This window comes from Vitis vinifera, chromosome 5 (genome assembly GCF_030704535.1).
Source record: "Vitis vinifera cultivar Pinot Noir 40024 chromosome 5, ASM3070453v1".
Lineage (NCBI taxonomy): Eukaryota > Viridiplantae > Streptophyta > Magnoliopsida > Vitales > Vitaceae > Vitis > Vitis vinifera.
Window position 1 is genome coordinate 20,620,753 of NC_081809.1, and position 18,830 is coordinate 20,639,582.

The 18,830-nt window shown below is 32.7% G+C and overlaps 1 protein-coding gene across 1 annotated transcript; it reads left to right on the forward strand.

Annotated features, from left to right (window-relative positions):
- Window positions 1-1,107: 1,107 nt before the first annotated feature.
- On the forward strand, window positions 1,108-11,447 carry LOC100249837 (phloretin 4'-O-glucosyltransferase-like). The gene is made up of 2 exons (XM_010652096.3): window positions 1,108-1,339; window positions 10,229-11,447. The coding sequence occupies exons 1-2, from the start codon at window positions 1,167-1,169 to the stop codon at window positions 11,445-11,447; spliced, it is 1,392 nt and encodes a 463-aa protein (XP_010650398.1). The 5' UTR covers window positions 1,108-1,166.
- The last annotated feature ends 7,383 nt before the right edge of the window (window positions 11,448-18,830 follow it).

Genomic DNA, 18,830 nt, shown 5'->3' on the forward strand with positions numbered 1-18,830 from the left:
TAAATAATTATTTTATAATCATTAAAAATTAAGGTGGTATTTGTTTTTTGTTAAATAAAAAAAATTAAAATATTTAATTTTTTTTATTCAATTAAAAATAACTCATTGACATTAATCAATATAATTAAACTAAATTTATTGATAACGAATATATTTTAATTATATTGATAAACATCAATAAGATATTTTTAATTAAATAAAAAAAATCAAATATTTTAACTTTTTGTATTCAACAAAAAAACAAACATCACTTAAATATCTTCATTTATTATCATTTTTATGTTTTTATATTTTAATAAAATAATATATAATATAATTATAAATAAATAATGTATGGGTTGAGATTTGGGGAGGTTGCCCAGACCTTCAGTCTACACTAACTTTAATATTTTCGAAGTGATTGTGGTTGTTTTTTTAACCCAATCCCAATACTAATCCATTTGAAACTTTGTCCAAGCCAACCAGAACATTACATCAGGCACAAGTTAGGCAGGTTGAACCCGTCCGGTTGCAGCCATATTACCAAGTCCTCAACGACTTTTCAGCAAAGTTGAATTTATTTATTTTTCCTTGTTGCAAAGTCCTCCCAAATCTGCCAAGTGTCAAGGGTGAAATTATCTTGCCAAATAGGGTTGCAGCCCAAAGACAAAAGACTCTTTTTCAAAAAAGGGTAAAAAAAAAGAGTATGTCGGTTTTGTAAAAGTTGTCTAAAATGGCAAACAAGGGTAATGATTTATATATATGAAATAGAATTCTTCTTTTCAAAAGATGTGTGGAGGAGAAACATTTGATTTTAGCATTAAGAGAATTGTAGTTCTCACTGTTATAAACTTGTGGAGAGGTACCTTGTCTTCAGCATGATGCTGAATTTGGGGAAAAATAATTTACGCAAGCCGACATGACAACGTCCATTCATGAGAAAGAGATATAAAGAAGCTTACTCTCTCGTCTTAAAACACAAGGCAAAGGTGCTCACAACTTCTGCAAATTCGTCACTACAAACGTCACAGCTATCTTATTTACTGTCCACTCTTCCAACTTCGTGCCTTATTTAAGCGTTCCAAGGCGATTCCCAACACAAATTCACCCAATCATTCACAGCATAGATCCACGCTCTACCAAGTTTCTAGCAAATAATCCAGTACCTACCATTCAGCAGCCAAATAATGCAACCCCAAATCCTCCTAGTAACTTATCCGGCACAAGGCCACATCAATCCCTCTCTCCAACTAGCTAAGCTCCTCATACGTGCTGGTGCCCATGTCACCTTTGTCACTAGCAGCTCTGCCGGCACCCGTATGTCCATATCCCCAACCCTGGATGGGTTGGAGTTTGTGACATTCTTGTTGGTTTTGAAACCAGATAATTAAAAGAAAAACGGATGCCAGAAAAATTTTCTCAAAATTTTTTCTCAATGATCAATACTTGTATTAATTTAATGAAATAACAAATATAGGTAATTTAGAATTGTACCTTGCGATTAGGCTGATAAATTTGAACTCCACCAAAAGGATCTTAGAATTCCAAATCCTCTAAAGCACCATGGATCTTTCTCTAACGTTCTCCAAAAAATGATGAACTCAAAACGAGTTGGCGTTTTTCATTCTTGGGTTTTTTATTTTTTTATCACACAACTTAATATATATTGAAAACTTGTATTCTCATCCCATCATCCGAGAAACATTGAGAAAAAAAACTTTTTAATACCACGAAATAACTGACATATTTTGAATTTTGAAAAACATGGGAGAGAATATATCTCCCCATGATCCCCACTTAAAAAGTGTTTCTTAGGGAATACAAGTAAGTGTGGTCTTCACCACATTGTATCAAAAAATATTTTAAATAATCAAATTATAAATAAATCAAATCAAGATTGTGTGAAATTAATTTAGAATTCAAAATTCCAAACTAATAAAATCAACCCAACATAAAAAAAAATGTTCATATAATTTTAATGGAGCCGTTGAGAGGAACTATGGACATTATAATTTTAAGCTCCAATAATTTTGACAATTAATTAACAACTTAATTAAAAAATCAAAATTATTAATTCCAAAATTACTCCACTAAAAATTTGGAATTGCACTCTTAAAATTATAAAATTAAATATATTCAAAGGATTTGAATTGCCCATTGATATAGTCACTACATATGAGTCAATCCTCCATAAACGGTTCATAATTAAAGCTAGGTTTTTCCGTTAACCTCTTTAATTATCTCTTTCTCCTTAAGTGCCATTGGTTCTCTAATGAATAATATATTTATGGTCTAATCATAAATTGAGCGCTCTTATCATTCAAGGCCCAAACCAATACTTATGGGAACTATCCATCTGACTTCTTAACGAAGGAATGGATTTCATCTTGTATATTAATATTCCCGGCTATTTATTTTATTATACTTCCAATACACCAAGAATTTGACACTATGTATTTGTGTCATTACCCGGTATGTCAAAAAATACAATAGAATAAATAGGAGTCTATTAATCACTCAGAATTAAGATCAATGCATATATGACCATCATTGATTAATATTGAATGCTCTATATTATAACGGAATTTATCAGAGATTCATAATTAATCGTGTTCCAGTCCTATATAATCAAATTATATAAAGCGCTTTCATTCCAATAATCTCATTATTAACAATCTGGATAAGATCATTTCATTCAGAATGTAATGAACCGCACTAGTAATTTTAAATTAAAGATCCCAACTTTAATTTTTAATTACGAACATATTAGATTATTTTACTTTAAATATTATCCTCTTGTATATAACACTTATATACAATATTTAAAGTTACAATTAAATAATCTAGGGTTTTCGATAGTTATAAAGCATCTATAACATGCATGCAACAATAATATTGAAATAATTCCTTAAAAAAATATTAATAATCAGCAAAATAAAAAACATCTCATTTGTCTATGGGCACATATTCCAACAATCTCCCACTTGCCCTAAAGCAAATGTGACATGTCTCTAAGTCCCATCCCTTCAAGATGTTGCTCAAAACTCCGAGCCGGTAAAGTCTTAGTGAACGGATCAACTATGTTGTTCGCAGATGCGATCTTTTCAACTAAAACATCTCCTCTACTGACAATCTCTCTTACCAGGTGGAATTTCCGTTCTATGTGTTTTCCTTTTCGATGGTTCCTGGGTTCTTTGGCATTAGCCACTGCTCCACTATTATCACAATAGAGTCTGATTGACTCATGCATATTTGGAACAACTTCCAGTTCTTTCAAGAATTCGCGAAGCCAGACTGCTTCTTTAGCTGCTTCACAAGCCACTACATATTCAGCCTCCATGGTTGAATCAGCAACACAAGTTTGCTTGACACTCCTCTATATAATGGTTCCACCTTCCAAAGTGAAAACGGCCCCAGAAGTAGACTTCCGAGAATCTCTATCTGATTGGAAATCAGAATTTGTATATCCGATAGGAATCAATTCCCTACCAGAGTATACCAACATATAGTTTCTCGTCCTTCTCAGATATTTAAGTATATGCTTGACTACTACCCAGGGATCTAATCCTGGGTTTGATTGGTATCGACTAACCACTCCCACTGCAAAGTATATGTCAGGTCTTGTACACAACATTGCATACATCAAACTACCAACTGTTGATGCGTAGGGAACTCGTCTCATTTTCTCCTCATCTTGCGGTGTTTTTGGACACTGCTCTTTAGAGAGATGAACTCCATGTCGAGAAGGCAAATTCCCTTTCTTAGAGTTCTCCATTGCAAACTTGACAAGCACCTTGTCAATGTATGCTGCCTGAGACAATGCCAGAAGCCTATTCTTACGATCCCTAGTCATTTGGATACCAAGAATGTAGCTTGCCTCTCCCAAATCCTTCATTTGGAATTGGCTGGCTAGCCAGTTCTTTACCTTGGATAGAGATTCTACATCATTTCCAATGAGTAGAATGTCGTCCACATAAAGAACTAAGAAAACCACTTTATCTCCTCCTATTTGCTTATAGACACAAGGTTCACCCAGATTTTGTTCAAAACCATAAGACTTTATGGCTTCTTTAAATCTGATATTCCAAGATCTAGAAGCTTGCTTAAGTCCATAAATGGACCTTTGTAGTTTGCACACTTTCTGCTCTTGGTCTTTGACCATGAAACCCTCTGGTTGGACCATATAAATAGTATTTTCAAGATGGCCATTCAAAAATGCTGTCTTGACGTCCATTTGTCATATCTCATAATCATAATAAGCAGCAATGGACAAGAGAATCCTAATGGATTTTAGCATGGCAACTGGTGAAAAAGTATCCTCATAGTCTACTCCTTCCTTTTGGGTAAAACCCTTTGCCACCAGCCTTGCCTTGAAAGTCTCTACTTTCCCATTAGGTCCTCTTTTTCTCTTATAGATCCATTTGCAACCAATAGGCTTAATGCCTTCTGGTAGATCTACAAGCTCCCAGACTGAATTTGAGTACATAGACTCTATTTCGAGTTTCATGGCTTCCTGCCATTTCTCTCGATCAACATCATCCATCGCCATTTTGAATGTCAATGGATCATCATCACTGCCATCAGTGACTGCAACTTGTGCTTCTCCATTTTCACGATAGCGAATGGGCAATCTTATTTCCCTCCCACTACGTCGTGGTGGCGGTGGTGTTAGATCTTGAGCAGTGGTTTCTTTTCTTTGTCGTTCAACAACTGTTGTTGGCGTGGGGCTGATCTCATCAGCTAGCAACTCTTCCAGAACTACTTTACTTCTAGGTTTAAAATCTGCCATATAGTTATACTCGAGAAACGTAGCATTTGTTGACACAAATACTTTGTTATCCTGAGCGCTATAAAACAGACCTCCTCTTGTTCCTTTAGGATATCCTACAAACATGCATACCTCAAAGCGAGGTTCTAGTTTCCCAATCTTTCCCTTTAACACGTGCGCAGGGCACCCCCATATGCGAATATGTCTCAAACTAGGTTTGCGACCATTCCATAACTCTAGGGGAGTGTTAGGGATTGACTTAGATGGAACTATGTTCAGAATATATACTGCCGTTTGTAATGCATATCCCCAAAATGAGGTTGGCAGAGAAGAATAGCTCATCATTGATCTCATCATGTCAAGCAAAGTGCGATTTCTTCTTTCGTCTACACCATTTTGCTGAGGTGTCCCAGGTGCCGTGAGCTGTGATAATATTCCATTTTCAATCAAGTATTCCTTGAATTCATAAACCAAGGATTCTCCTCCTCGATCTGATCGAAGAGTTTTGATTGATTTGCTAAGTTGTTTTTCTGCTTCAGCACAAAATTCTTTGAACTTTTCGAAAGCCTCGGATTTTCTTTGTATCAAGTATACATATCCGTATCTTGAATAATCGTCAATAAATGTGATGAAATATTCATAGCCCCCTCTTGCTTTGACATTCAAAGGTCCACATACATCAGTATGTATGATCTCTAGAGGTACTTTTGCTCTTTCACCCTTAGCCGAAAATGGCCTTTTGGTCATTTTGCCTTCTAGGCAAGATTCACAAACTGGTAGAGTGCCAACTTTTAGCTCTCTCAAAGGACCATCCTTTGCTAGTCTTTCAATTCTATCTATGTTAATGTGACCAAGCCTTAAATGCCACAAATATGTGTCATTTTTATCATTAGAAATCTTTCTTCTTTTAGGGGTTGGTTCAGCGACTTTAAACATTTCGGTTTGAAGTAAATTATTGAAAATTGGTTTAACAAAATATATACCATTATCAACATAACCTGAACAAATATTCATTCCATTCTTATAGATTGAAACAGAGTCAATATCAAAAGAAACAGAAATAAATTGTTCATGTAACTTTGAAACCGAAATCAAATTCCATTTGAAATCCGGAATAAAATAAACATTGTGCAATAAAAAATATTTATTATTAGCAAATGACAGTCGTACTGTCCCAACTGCTGTCGCTGAAACTCTTGCCCCACTGCCAACTCTCATCATGAAAGCTCCCTCTTCAAGATCCTTAGATGACTCAAGCATCTTCAAAGAAATACAAACATGGTTAGATGCTCCTGAATCAATAATCCAGCTTGAGAAATCATTCTCAACTAAGCATGTTTCCATTACTAATAAATCTAATTTACCTTGTTTCTTCTTTTGTTTCAGCTCATCAAGGTACTTCTTACAGTTCCTTTTCCAATGGTCGTCTTGATTGCAATGGAAACATTTCCCCTTAGGTTTAGGCTCAACAGCCTTCCTTTTCTTCTTTTGGATCTTCTTCTTGTCCTTTTGATTTCTCACATTTCTCTTCTTCTTATTCCTTGAAGAAGAAGCCTTTTCCACAACTGCATTAGCCTCAGCAATATTTGCCTTGCCTCTCTTATCATCTATAAGGGTCTCATAAGATTGCAGCTCATTCAGGAGTTCTGTCAAATTACATTTCTTATGGTTCATGATGTAGTTTGTCCTGAATTGGAGGAAAGAGGGAGAAAGTGTCTCTAAGATCATGCCAACCTGGGTCTTTTCATCAATTTTAGCTCCATTAATTTCAGCCTCATTAAAGTGATGAATCATTTTAAGGACATGCTCACGAACTGAAGAACCATTCTTCATTTTACTGTTCATAACAGCTTTCACAGCTTCGTGGCGGGCCTGCTCAGAGGGGCGTCCAAACATCTGCTGTAGAGATTCCATAATCTCGCTTGCAGTTTCAAGGCCCTCATGCTTAGTTCTAAGCACTTCATTCATTGCTGCTAACAAGTAGCAGCGGGTCTTGTTATTTGCAATAATCCAACGGTTATACTCTTCTGAGACAACCTTGGAGGCATTAGCTGGAGGCACTGGAGGACAATCTTCCTTAAGGACAAAGTGGTAGTTCTCATTAATGAGAAGAATGTTCATGTTGCTCTTCCATTTTACAAAGTTTTCACCAGTTAAAACTTGAGAGGCGAGAAGTGAGAAAATTGGGTTTAACATATTTGCTGAACAAAAATAAGAAATATTTTCAATAAATAATTGCATAAATATCATAAGAAAATTAAAGGCAAAGTAAATATGAAGCAAGAATGCTCATGATAAAATACACCAAAAATTATACTTTAACAGCCTAAGGAATTTTAATTACCACAACTAAGTGCGGCCGTATGGTAGGTCAAATAATTGCTAATTAAAATGAGACTTTCTCAATTAATAAATATTATCCAAAATATCTCATATTTCTAATACTTATTAATTTCCTTTAAGTTCAGTCAAGAAAATAATTAACCAATTTAATTATATCTTTATGAGTGTAACCCACCATATCAGATTTTTAAGATTTAATTTAGAAATTGCCGCCGTAGGGTAGATCAATTCTAAAATACATCTTAAAATCCTGTCTCATGGAAGACAACCTTGTTATTGAAATTAGTAGACACTTTCCGTAGGGAGGACAAAATCAAAGTGTCTCTAAGCGCTACTAAAAACTCACAGTGTTGTATTAATAGTGGAGACCTAGGGTTTATATTGTAATATTACCTGCTCCCACTCATTATATTGCAAAAGGTGTATTTAATTTATAAAACAACTATTGTTTCATAAACCTTAGACAATTTAAACATTTTAAATTACTAAGCCTTTATAATTTTAAACAATTTAAAACTATAAATTAAGTCATCTGTGACATTATATAAAATAAAATAAAAATAAACGCATGAATGCATGACATGCAAAAATAGGTAGGCACTTTTCTAACTAAAATGACATGCTAAAACAAGGGTAGTGGTGGAGCCAGGGATAAAGTTCAGGGGCAACATGAAATAAACCTTCTTCATATACATAACCAGCCAGGAGCCATAGCCTGGTGGTACTAGCAGGGAATACCCATCCTTCATGGGTTTGAATCCCTTGGCTCCACCCCTTGCAGGACAAAGTAATCATCAACTTTATAAATATAAAAACGGAAATGGTTGGGTTCCATGGACGTTAAATACAACCCAAATAAAATATAAAAAAAATACAAATAATAAAACTGGGTCTTCCTGTAAATCTACATCTTCATCTTCTCCTTGAAAGATGGTGGTCTCCATTGAATTTCTCAAATTCAATAAAATTCAAATTTCCTTGAATTGTGGTTGTCTCCATTGAATTTCTCAAATTCAATAAAATTCAACCCAAAACCGATTTACAATTACAGCAATAAACCTATTTACAAAAGATCTTATAAAATAGGAATTACAGCAAGAATCCTATTTACAAAAGATCTAATAAAATAATTATTACAAAAATAACAAAATCCATGGAACCAATAAAAAAACGACCAATCCATTCCCACAAACATTCATCACCATGAACATAAAAATAAACAAACATCAATATGCAAAAGTGCCTACCGAAAGCCATGCAAAGATTATCAAATAATCATTCATTAAATTAATACAGAGTATCAACCTGCTCTGATACCAATTGTTGGTTTTGAAACCAGATAATTAAAAGAAAAACGGAAGCCAGAAAAATTTTCTCAAAATTTTTTCTCAATGATCAATACTTGTATTAATTTAATGAAATAACAAATATAGGTAATTTAGAATTGTACCTTGCGATTAGGCTGATAAATTTGAACTCCACCAAAAGGATCTTAGAATTCCAAATCCTCTAAAGCACCATGGATCTTTCTCTAACGTTCTCCAAAAAATGATGAACTCAAAACGAGCGGGTGTTTTTCATTCTTGGGTTTTTTCTTTTTTTATCACACAACTTAATATATATTGAAAACTTGTATTCTCATCCCATCATCCGAGAAACATTGAGAAAAAAAACTTTTTAATACCACGAAATAACTGACATATTTTGAATTTTGAAAAACATGGGAGAGAATATCTCTCCCCATGATCCCCACTTAAAAAGTGTTTCTTTGAATTTTGAAAAACATGGGAGAGAATATCTCTCCCCATGATCCCCACTTAAAAAGTGTTTCTTAGGGAATACAAGTAAGTGTGGTCTTCACCACATTGTATCAAAAAATATTTTAAATAATCAAATTATAAATAAATCAAATCAAGATTGTGTGAAATTAATTTAGAATTCAAAATTTCAAACTAATAAAATCAACCCAACATAAAAAAAAATGTTCATATAATTTTAATGGAGCCGTTGAGAGGAACTATGGACATTATAATTTTAAGCTCCAATAATTTTGACAATTAATTAACAACTTAATTAAAAAATCAAAATTATTAATTCCAAAATTACTCCACTAAAAATTTGGAATTGCACTCTTAAAATTATAAAATTAAATATATTCAAAGGATTTGAATTGCCCATTGATATAGTCACTACATATGAGTCAATCCTCCATAAACGGTTCATAATTAAAGCTAGGTTTTTCCGTTAACCTCTTTAATTATATCTTTCTCCTTAAGTGTCATTGGTTCTCTAATGAATAATATATTTATGGTCTAATCATAAATTGAGCGCTCTTATCATTCAAGGCTCGAACCAATACTTATGGGAACCGTCCATCTGACTTCTTAACGAAGGAATGGATTTCATCTTGTAAATTAATATTCCCGGCTATTTATTTTATTATACTTCCAATGCACCAAGAATTTGACACTATGTATTTGTGTCATTACCCGGTATGTCAAAAAATACAATAGAATAAATAGGAGTCTATTAATCACTCAGAATTAAGATCAATGCATATATGACCATCATTGATTAATATTGAATGCTCTATATTATAACGGAATTTATCAGAGATTCATAATTAATCGTGTTCCAGTCCTATATAATCAAATTATATAAAGCGCTTTCATTCCAATAATCTCATTATTAACAATCCGGATAAGATCATTTCATTCAGAATGTAATGAACCGCGCTAGTAATTTTAAATTAAAGATCCCAACTTTAATTTTTAATTACGAACATATTAGATTATTTTACTTTAAATATTATCCTCTTGTATATAACACTTATATACAATATTTAAAGTTACAATTAAATAATCTAGGGTTTTCGATATTTATAAAGCATCTATAACATGCATGCAACAATAATATTGAAATAATTCCTTAAAAAAATATTAATAATTAGCAAAATAAAAAACATCTCATTTGTTTATGGGCACATATTCCAACAATACTAGCACAGATGGTACCAGGAGGGCTTCCTCAACGTCCTTAAGGCTTGGACTTGAGTTCGAATCCTGGGGAGACCACTCTGGGCGCCGCGCAGGCTCAAGCCTAGGCACTAGGGCCAAACAAACAAATGACGTCCCAACAATTCTCGGATGGCTATGATCATCGATTCAACCACGGGGACGGCCTCCAAAACTTCATGTCCGAGCTGGAGCGTCTCGGGTCCCCAGCTCTTACTGAGCTCATCATGGCCAGAGCTAATGAAGGTCGTCCCTTTACTTGCTTACTCTATGGTATGCTAATTCCTTGGGTAGCAGAGGTCGCCCGAAGCCTTCACCTCCCATCTGCACTTGTTTGGAGTCAACCTGCCGCTGTTTTTGATATCTACTACTACTATTTCAATGGTTATAGAGAGCTCATTGGGAACAAGAGCAATGGTTCCTCTTCTTCCATTGAATTACCAGGGCTCCCCTTGCTCAGTAGTAGTGATCTTCCCTCATTTTTAGTGCCCTCAAAAGCAAGTGCACACAATTTTGTCCTCAAATTGCATCAGAAGCAACTAGAGCAGCTCAACCGTGAAAGCAACCCGAGAGTACTGGTAAACAGTTTCGATGCATTAGAATCCGAGGCTCTAAGAGCTATCAATAAGTTTAAGTTAATGGGAATTGGACCCTTGCTTCCATCGGCTTTCTTGGATGGAAAAGATCCATCCGATTCGTCATTTGGAGGCGATATTTTCCGTGGTTCAAAGGACTATATCCAGTGGCTGAACTCAAACGCTGAATCTTCTGTCATTTATGTGTCATTCGGAAGCCTCTCGGTGTTACCAAAGCAGCAATCAGAGGAAATTGCTCGCGGACTGCTAGACAGCGGGCAGCCTTTCTTGTGGGTCATAAGAGCCAAAGAAAACGAAGAAGAAGAGAAAGAAGATAAATTGAGTTGCGTTGAAGAGTTGGAACAACTAGGGATGATAGTTCCTTGGTGTTCTCAGGTGGAAGTTCTGTCACATCCGTCATTGGGATGTTTTGTGTCACACTGTGGTTGGAATTCAGCTTTAGAAAGCTTGGCTTCTGGGGTGCCAGTGGTGGCATTTCCTCAGTGGACTGATCAAACCATAAACGCGAAGCTGATTGAAGACGTGTGGAAGACAGGTCTACGGGTGATGGTGAACCAAGAAGGACTAGTTGAAGGTGGTGAGATCAAGAAGTGCTTGGAATTGGTCATGGGAGGTGGAGAAAGGGGTCAAGAGGTGAGAAGCAATGCCAAGAAATGGAAGGATTTGGCCACGGAAGTTGTGAAGGATGGTGGATCTTCTGACAAGAACCTGAAAAACTTTGTGGATGAAATTATACAGGGTCACTAGTAAAGATGCACCACAAATTACATCATCCAAATCAGGAGGACTTTTCTCAATAGTATGGTAATTTAAAAAAATTATTTTTAAATTATTGTAGTAAAAGAAGTTATTACAAATATATGGTAGTTTTTACTACCTAGGAGATAAGAGAGAGGGTGAACGGATAAATTTTTTTTTAAACCAAAATCATCTTTTCAAAAGACGATTTTAAAAAAATTTCAAAAGGGGAAATCCTCTCTTCAAGAGACGAGTTCCATAAAAATATATATATATATTAAAAAATTCCCAAATTATTAAAAAATAAATAATAAAAAAAAACAATTCCTCAAGGGAACTCGTCTCTTGAAAGACGAGTTCCCATGAATTTTTTTTTTTTAAATTCCCAAATTAAAAAAAAAATCCTCAAGGGAACTCATGAAGAGACGAGTTCCATGAAAATATATATATATATATATATATATATATATATATATATATATATATATATATATATTTAAAATCCCAAATTATTTAAAAAAAAAAAAATTCCTCAAGGGAACTCGTCTCTTTATATTTTTTTTTTAAAAATTCCCAAATTGTAAAAAAAAAAAAAAAAAAAAAAAAAACCAATTCCTCAAGGGAACTCGTCTCTTGAAGAGACGAGTTCCCATGAAAAAAAAATATTTTTTTTAAAAAATTCTCAAATTAAAAAAAAAAAAAAAAGTCCTCAAGGGAACTCGTCTCTTCAAGAGACGAGTTCCCATAAAAAAAAATTCCCAAATTATTCAAAAAATTAAAAAAATATATATATAATAAAATAAAATAAAAACTCATTTGAAGAGACGAGTTCCCTTGAGGAATTTTTTTTTTTATATTTTTTTTTATAATTTGGGATTTTTTTTTTAAATATATATATATATATATATATATATATATATATATATATATTTTATGGGAACTCGTCTCTTGAAGAGAAGAGTTCCCATGAGGGATTTTTTTTTTTTTTTTTTGTATAATTTGGGAATTTTTTTTTATAAAATATAAAAAAATATTTTTTTTTTCATGGGAACTCGTCTCTTAAAGAGACGAGTTCCCTTGAGGATTTTTTTTTTTAATTGGGGAATTTGTTTTAAAAAATATATATATATATATATATATATATATATATATATATATATATATTTTCATGGAACTTGTTTCTTGAAGAGACGAGTTCCCTTGAGGAATTGTTTTTTTTTTTTTTTTTAATTTGGGAATATTTTTAAAAAATATATATATATTTTTTTTTCATGGGAACTTGTCTCTTGAAGAGACGAGTTCCCCTGAGGAATTTTTTTTTTTTTTAATTTGGGAATTTTTTAAAAAAAATATATATTTTTTTTCATGGGAACTCGTCTCTTGAAGAGACGAGTTCCCTTGAGCAATTTTTTTTTTATAATTGGGGAATTTTTTTTTCATGAGAACTCGTCTCTTTTTTTATTATTAATTTTTTTTTTTTTTTTTTATAATTTGGGAATTTATTTTTTTTTTAAAAAAATTTTCATGGGAACTCGTCTTTTCAAGAGATGAGTTCCCTTGAGGAATTTATTTATTTATTTATTTATTTTAATAATTTGGGATTTTTTTTTAATTTGGGAATTTTTTTTATAAAAAATATATATTTTTTTTCATGGGAACTCGTCTCTTGAAGAGACGATTTCCCTTTTGAAATCGTCTTTTTAAGAGACGAGTTCCCTTTTGAAATTGAGTCTTTTGAAATTTGAAAAGATGATTTTGGTTTAAAAGAAAATTTATTCGTTCACCCTCTCTCCTAGGTGGCAAAAACTACCATATATTTGTAATAACTTCTTCTACTACAATAATTTAAGCATAACTTTTTAAAATTACCGTACCAAATATATATATTTTTTTTAAAAATTCCCAAATTAAAAAAAAAAAAATTAACAAGCTCTCTTATGGACAGGAGGAATCAAACTTATCAATTTCCATTTGTTGTAGTTTTGTTTTGAATTCTTCTAAATTGGAAATTTTGGTCCAACTTTGTAATATGGAATATGTTCAATATTTTATTTATTTGTTTGTTTATTTATTTTTATTCAAAGTTCAACTTAACAAGCCCTTTTACTTATAAGCGATAAGAGGAATCAAACCTATTGATTTTCATTTGTTGTAATTTTGTTTTGAACTCTTCCAAATTGGAAATTCTAGTCCAACTTTTGTAATATTGAATATGTTCTCCATTGACATCCAATTTACATTGTTCTCAGTAAGTACATTCTCAAATTTAAAAAATGCTAAAATAATCAACTACATAGGTGTTGATTCATTTCCAAATTGTTAATCGAGAACTTAATTTTCATCCACCACATATTCAAATGGATTATTTTGGATTGATGATTATTTTTATTAGTCTCATAGATACTTAAGATTAGATAAATTAATAATCAATCAATCTCACATGAACAAGTTGTTATAGAGAGTAGCTTAAACCTATGCAGATGCAAAAACTAAAAGTCCATTGATAATGGAAAATTCGTTACATATAAAAGAAAAGGGCATAATATTACTTGGTTTAGACGTTACTTATTCTATGAGACTTATACCAATCAACACATACATTCTTTTTTCCACATTTATGACATAGAACACTTTATGCTCCTTAAGGGATCACTTCGAACGATATTGAGGGTTAGAAATTCAAATTCTTGATCTCTAGTTTTCATCTTTGAAAGGATTTCCAAGATTTTCTTGAGAAAAAACCAATTTGAGAGTTTTAGCTAGAATAACTACTTTTCTTCATTTTTTTCAAGGGTTTCTCCAAAATATATTTTTCAATTTGTTTTTATACCAAGACCATAACTTTTTTATTATGTTAAATAAGGATAACATCATCATTAAAAATATATATAGTTCTTTTATATATATTTTTTTTAATTTCAAATATATATGCAAAGTTCTTGAGCCTTCCAAGGTGATGCTTGAGTGCCCTTTGTTAAATGTTTGGGCGTCCAAGGTTGTTTTTCTTGTTTTTCATGTAATATTCTACATGGATCACTTCCATGTGCTTTCAAGCATCCATTAATTCCTTTTTACACTTAATAGCGACTAAAATTTTTATGTTAGCACACATTACTTTTACCTAAATTCAACTCAAGGTCTACTTACCAAGCTTTAAGTATAGAGTTTTCAACTCGAACATGGCATGTATAAATCTCTATGGTAGTAAAGTAGGTTTGAACAAATAACTTTTGGAGCAAAATTTTCAACTTAAACTAATACATTAACAAACCTCTCTATTGGTGATTTAGGGACAAAACATCAATATTATAAATGGACCTTCGACTCTCAAATTAAGATGCACTAATGTCACTCAACCTAGTTCTCACCAAAAATCATTGAAAAATATGAATGACACTAATAAATTCATTTCACTTTTCTTGTCTTCTCAAACTTGTTACTTGAAATATACTTAAACAAAGATATAAACATAAACTGTAGTGTGTAAAAAGAAAATAAGACAACAATAATGAAACATATATATCCCTCAAATGTAGTGCATTAAGAAATCCTTAATATATCATCACTTCCTAGATGCACTAAAAATTTGTTTATATTTTCCTTTTAGTCACAAAAATGATCAAGGCAAGAAAGAAAATATTAATCTATCATAACACATCTCAATTATCCATTAATTGAGTAAGAATAGTAATTAATCAAGAAAATTTATATCCAAAATGCACATATCATATCTAGCCATACAACAAAAGTATTGGCTTTGGTGTTTTATTTAGCCGCAACCTATTCTATAGAGTCATTTCCTATATAAAACTCTCAACCGTGTATGTCTTTCCTAACCCTTGGTAAAAAAAATCCATGCATGAATAAACTTTCCTCTAAGAGTCTTCTTAATCTCTAACTAAATCTCTATGTGCTGCATATGGAGGAAATAACACACTTTATTGATGTAATAAGAGCTGACTTATATACATAGCTAGGAAAAACTACTTATGGCAATGTACATCAATTTGTCTACAACTATGCAATAGTTACAAATTTGTTAAAGTCAACACAACAAACAACGGTTACAAGAATATACAAAATTGATTTTGAATGATCTTGCTTGGTTGTAGGCTATCTGTTCAATCATTGCCTTGATTCTTGCAATCTGTCTTTGTCTTTATACATCCCCGCAAGATTAAGCTTCCATCAGCAAGCCCAATCTTGTATCTCAATAGTTCGGTTCTTTGTCTTGACAATGGCTTTGTCAACAAATCAACCAATTGGTCTTGTGTATGAACATGTTGAACTTGGAGAGAACCATGTTGAACTAGATCACGAACAAAATGGAAATCAATTTGTATATGTTTCATGCGTGAATGTTGGACTGGATTGAAACTTAGATGTGTAGCACTAAGGTTATCACAGAGTAATAAGGGAGCTGCTTTAAGTGGAAAACCTAGCTTGTGAAGAAGTCCACGAAGCCACATTGTCTCGGATACTACATTTGCAAGGGCTCGATATTCAGCTTCGATGGTAGATTTTGCAACTACTCTTTGTTTCTTTAAGCTCCATGAAATGGGATTTGGGCCTAAGAAACTAATGTAGGTAGATGTGGAGATTCGATCATCAATATTTCTAGCCCAATCAACATCAAAATATGTGATTAAAGCTAGAAGTCCAAATTTTGTGAGTTGTATACCATGGAAGATGGTTTGCTTTAAGTATCGAAGAAGCCTTTTTTTTGCTGTGAAGTGAGTGGTGGTAGGCTTGTGCATGAATTGGGACAACTTGTTGACCGAAAATGAAATATCTGGACGCGTTAAAGAAATATACTGCAGACTGCCAATGATTCTTCGAAATTTTGTGTTGTCCACATTTGTTGTGCCATCAAGTAATTTGAGAGACTGAGTTGTTGAAAGAAGAGTTGAGACATCTTTAGCACCACTCATGTTGGTAGTTGATAGTAACTCTCAAATGTACTTGTGTTGTGAGAGAAATAGTCCTGCTTGAGTAGGTACAACTTCCATACTAAGAAAAAAATGAAGTAGACTCATATCCTTTAGAGATAAATGATCTCCCAATTGCTTGATGTAATAAGAGATAACTTATATACATAGCCAGGAAAAACTATTTATTGCAATGTACATTAATTTGTCAACAACTATGCAACAGTTACAAATTTGTTAAATTCAACACAGCAAACAACGGTTACAAGAATATACAAAATTGATTTTGAATGATCTTGCTTGGTTGTAGGCTATCTGTTCAATCATTGCCTTGATCCTTATAATCTGTCTTTGTCTTTATACTGCAAGTCAAATAATTCCATGCTTTCTAAAATCTCAATCCGTATCCTTCACACAATTTCAATCTCAATGGTGTCTTCAACTAGAAACTATCCCTTCCTAAAATTCCTCTTAACCTCTAAGTTGTTCAAGCAGTGTACCCAAATCTCAATGGTATCTACCCTTATCCCATATGCAGCTGTGAGTATCTAACACTCTCCAAAATCATTCCAAAAGAGAGTCCTACTTACCAAAGAGTCTTCTCCAAATCTCCAATTTCAATGGAATCAATTCTAATCCAATAACTTTTCCACATGCCATGAATGTCTTCAAAGAGTCTCCAAAAATTTGGTTGCCTTCTTAATTTCCTATCAATGTCATGTGCCTCCAAAGAATCTACTACATCTCAAAAACTAATCTCAATTTTAAATATCCAATGCCTATGCCATGCAATGAGGCATGAAATACTATCCTAAAGTGCACTTAAAAATTTTCTTAAGATGCATCTAGATAAATTATCCTAAAATGCACATAAATGAACTAACTTAAAGTGTACCTAAATTTAAAGGACTATATATGCATCTAAATGAACTATCCTAAAGTGCATTTATATGAACTAAATCTAAAATGCAACTGAGTAAACTAAACTAAAGTGTAACTAAGTGAGTAGAGCCTAAGGTGCGACTAAGTGAACTAAGTTAAGGTATAACTAAGTGAGTTGAACCTAAGGTGCAACTAAGTAAACTAAACCTTGAAATGCAACCAATTGACCTAAGTTAAAATATCACTAAGTGAGCTAAGTTAAAGTGCAACTAGGTGAACTAAACCTAGAAATGAAACTAAGTGACCTAAACTAAAGTGCAAATATGGTCACATTTAAGATCCATAAAAATCCCTCAACAAAAAAATCTCTAAATGTGGCTTAAAAATAGTTAAACTAATGAGTGAAAATGGATCACCTTGAGATGACTATAGGGTAATGAAAAGTGATGGAGAATACATAGAATAGAATGTGCTAGTAGGACAAAATGAAGGGTTTACAATATTATAATAAATGAGATTTTATTTTCTATTATTCTATCTATAATAGCAAGTATTTAAGCATTCAGGCCTTCATTACTTACATTATACATGACTTGTGTGTGTTAGGAGTTTCATAGAAGATCTAAGTCACAGGTTCCTTACAATTTGATGAGTTGGTCACAACTAGTTTGTGTACTTAGGCAATCCATTTGAGGCTATGGTACACTACCTCTTGATTGAAGAGATAAATTATCTTATCATTAGGATGAGTTTCCTATAAGGTAGTCTTTAGTGACTTTTGACATACAGGTGAGACCCTAAGATGATCATACTCTGGATTAAAATAAGTGACAATAGATATTCTCAACAAAGGCAAGATGATATCTCATGGGATTGAGACAATGTATCTCATTGGGTAATTTTAAGGACTTCTTATCATAAAATAGGTAGTCTTGTTTAATTTCTTAAGTGGAATTTGATATATGTCCCTAGTGGATTAGAGTATGTCAATTAATCACATAATAGAAGGAATTGAGACTTCAAGATTGTAGAGGAAATATTAAGAGGTTGATAGTATCTATGTTATTAGATTATGAACACCAATTCATAGGGAGTTTGCATGTAGTGAATAGTAAGTCATAAATTAGAGAAATTGATTAAATTAGATTTTCAGAAGTAGAAATAAAATATTTTCCCCTAAAGTCCAAGCCTCACCATCAAGTGATGGGACGCATATATTTACATTTATGAAGAAAATGTTGGTTCATAACCATATTATGCTCATGTATCTTGCAAGTTGTACATAACATATGACAATGCTATCTACATTGTATATATTGAAGGAGCATTTATGAAAGTGTTAGGCTACCAAAAGCTCTAATACCACTTGTTATGCATTTTGAAGCTCTAATTGCAAGCATATTGATGAAAGAACATAAAATAAAGTCATCCACACACAAAGGCATGCAAGATTTCAACATGGTTTAACTGATCATAGCTATATCCATGAATGAGAGATAACATTCCACTATATGATGGAAAATGTTATATAGAATGTGAAACAGGTATAACTACTAGGTTCTAAAACATCCCACATTTTCTC

Excerpts from the sequence above, each read along its gene's own strand:
- LOC100249837 (XM_010652096.3), top strand. The coding sequence starts at position 1,167 with ATGCAACCCCAAATCCTCCTAGTAACTTATCCGGCACAAGGCCACATC. Across the intron at positions 1,340-10,228 it reads GATGGGTTGGAGTTTGTGAC|ATTCTCGGATGGCTATGATC; the intron begins ATTCTTGTTGGT and ends GACGTCCCAACA.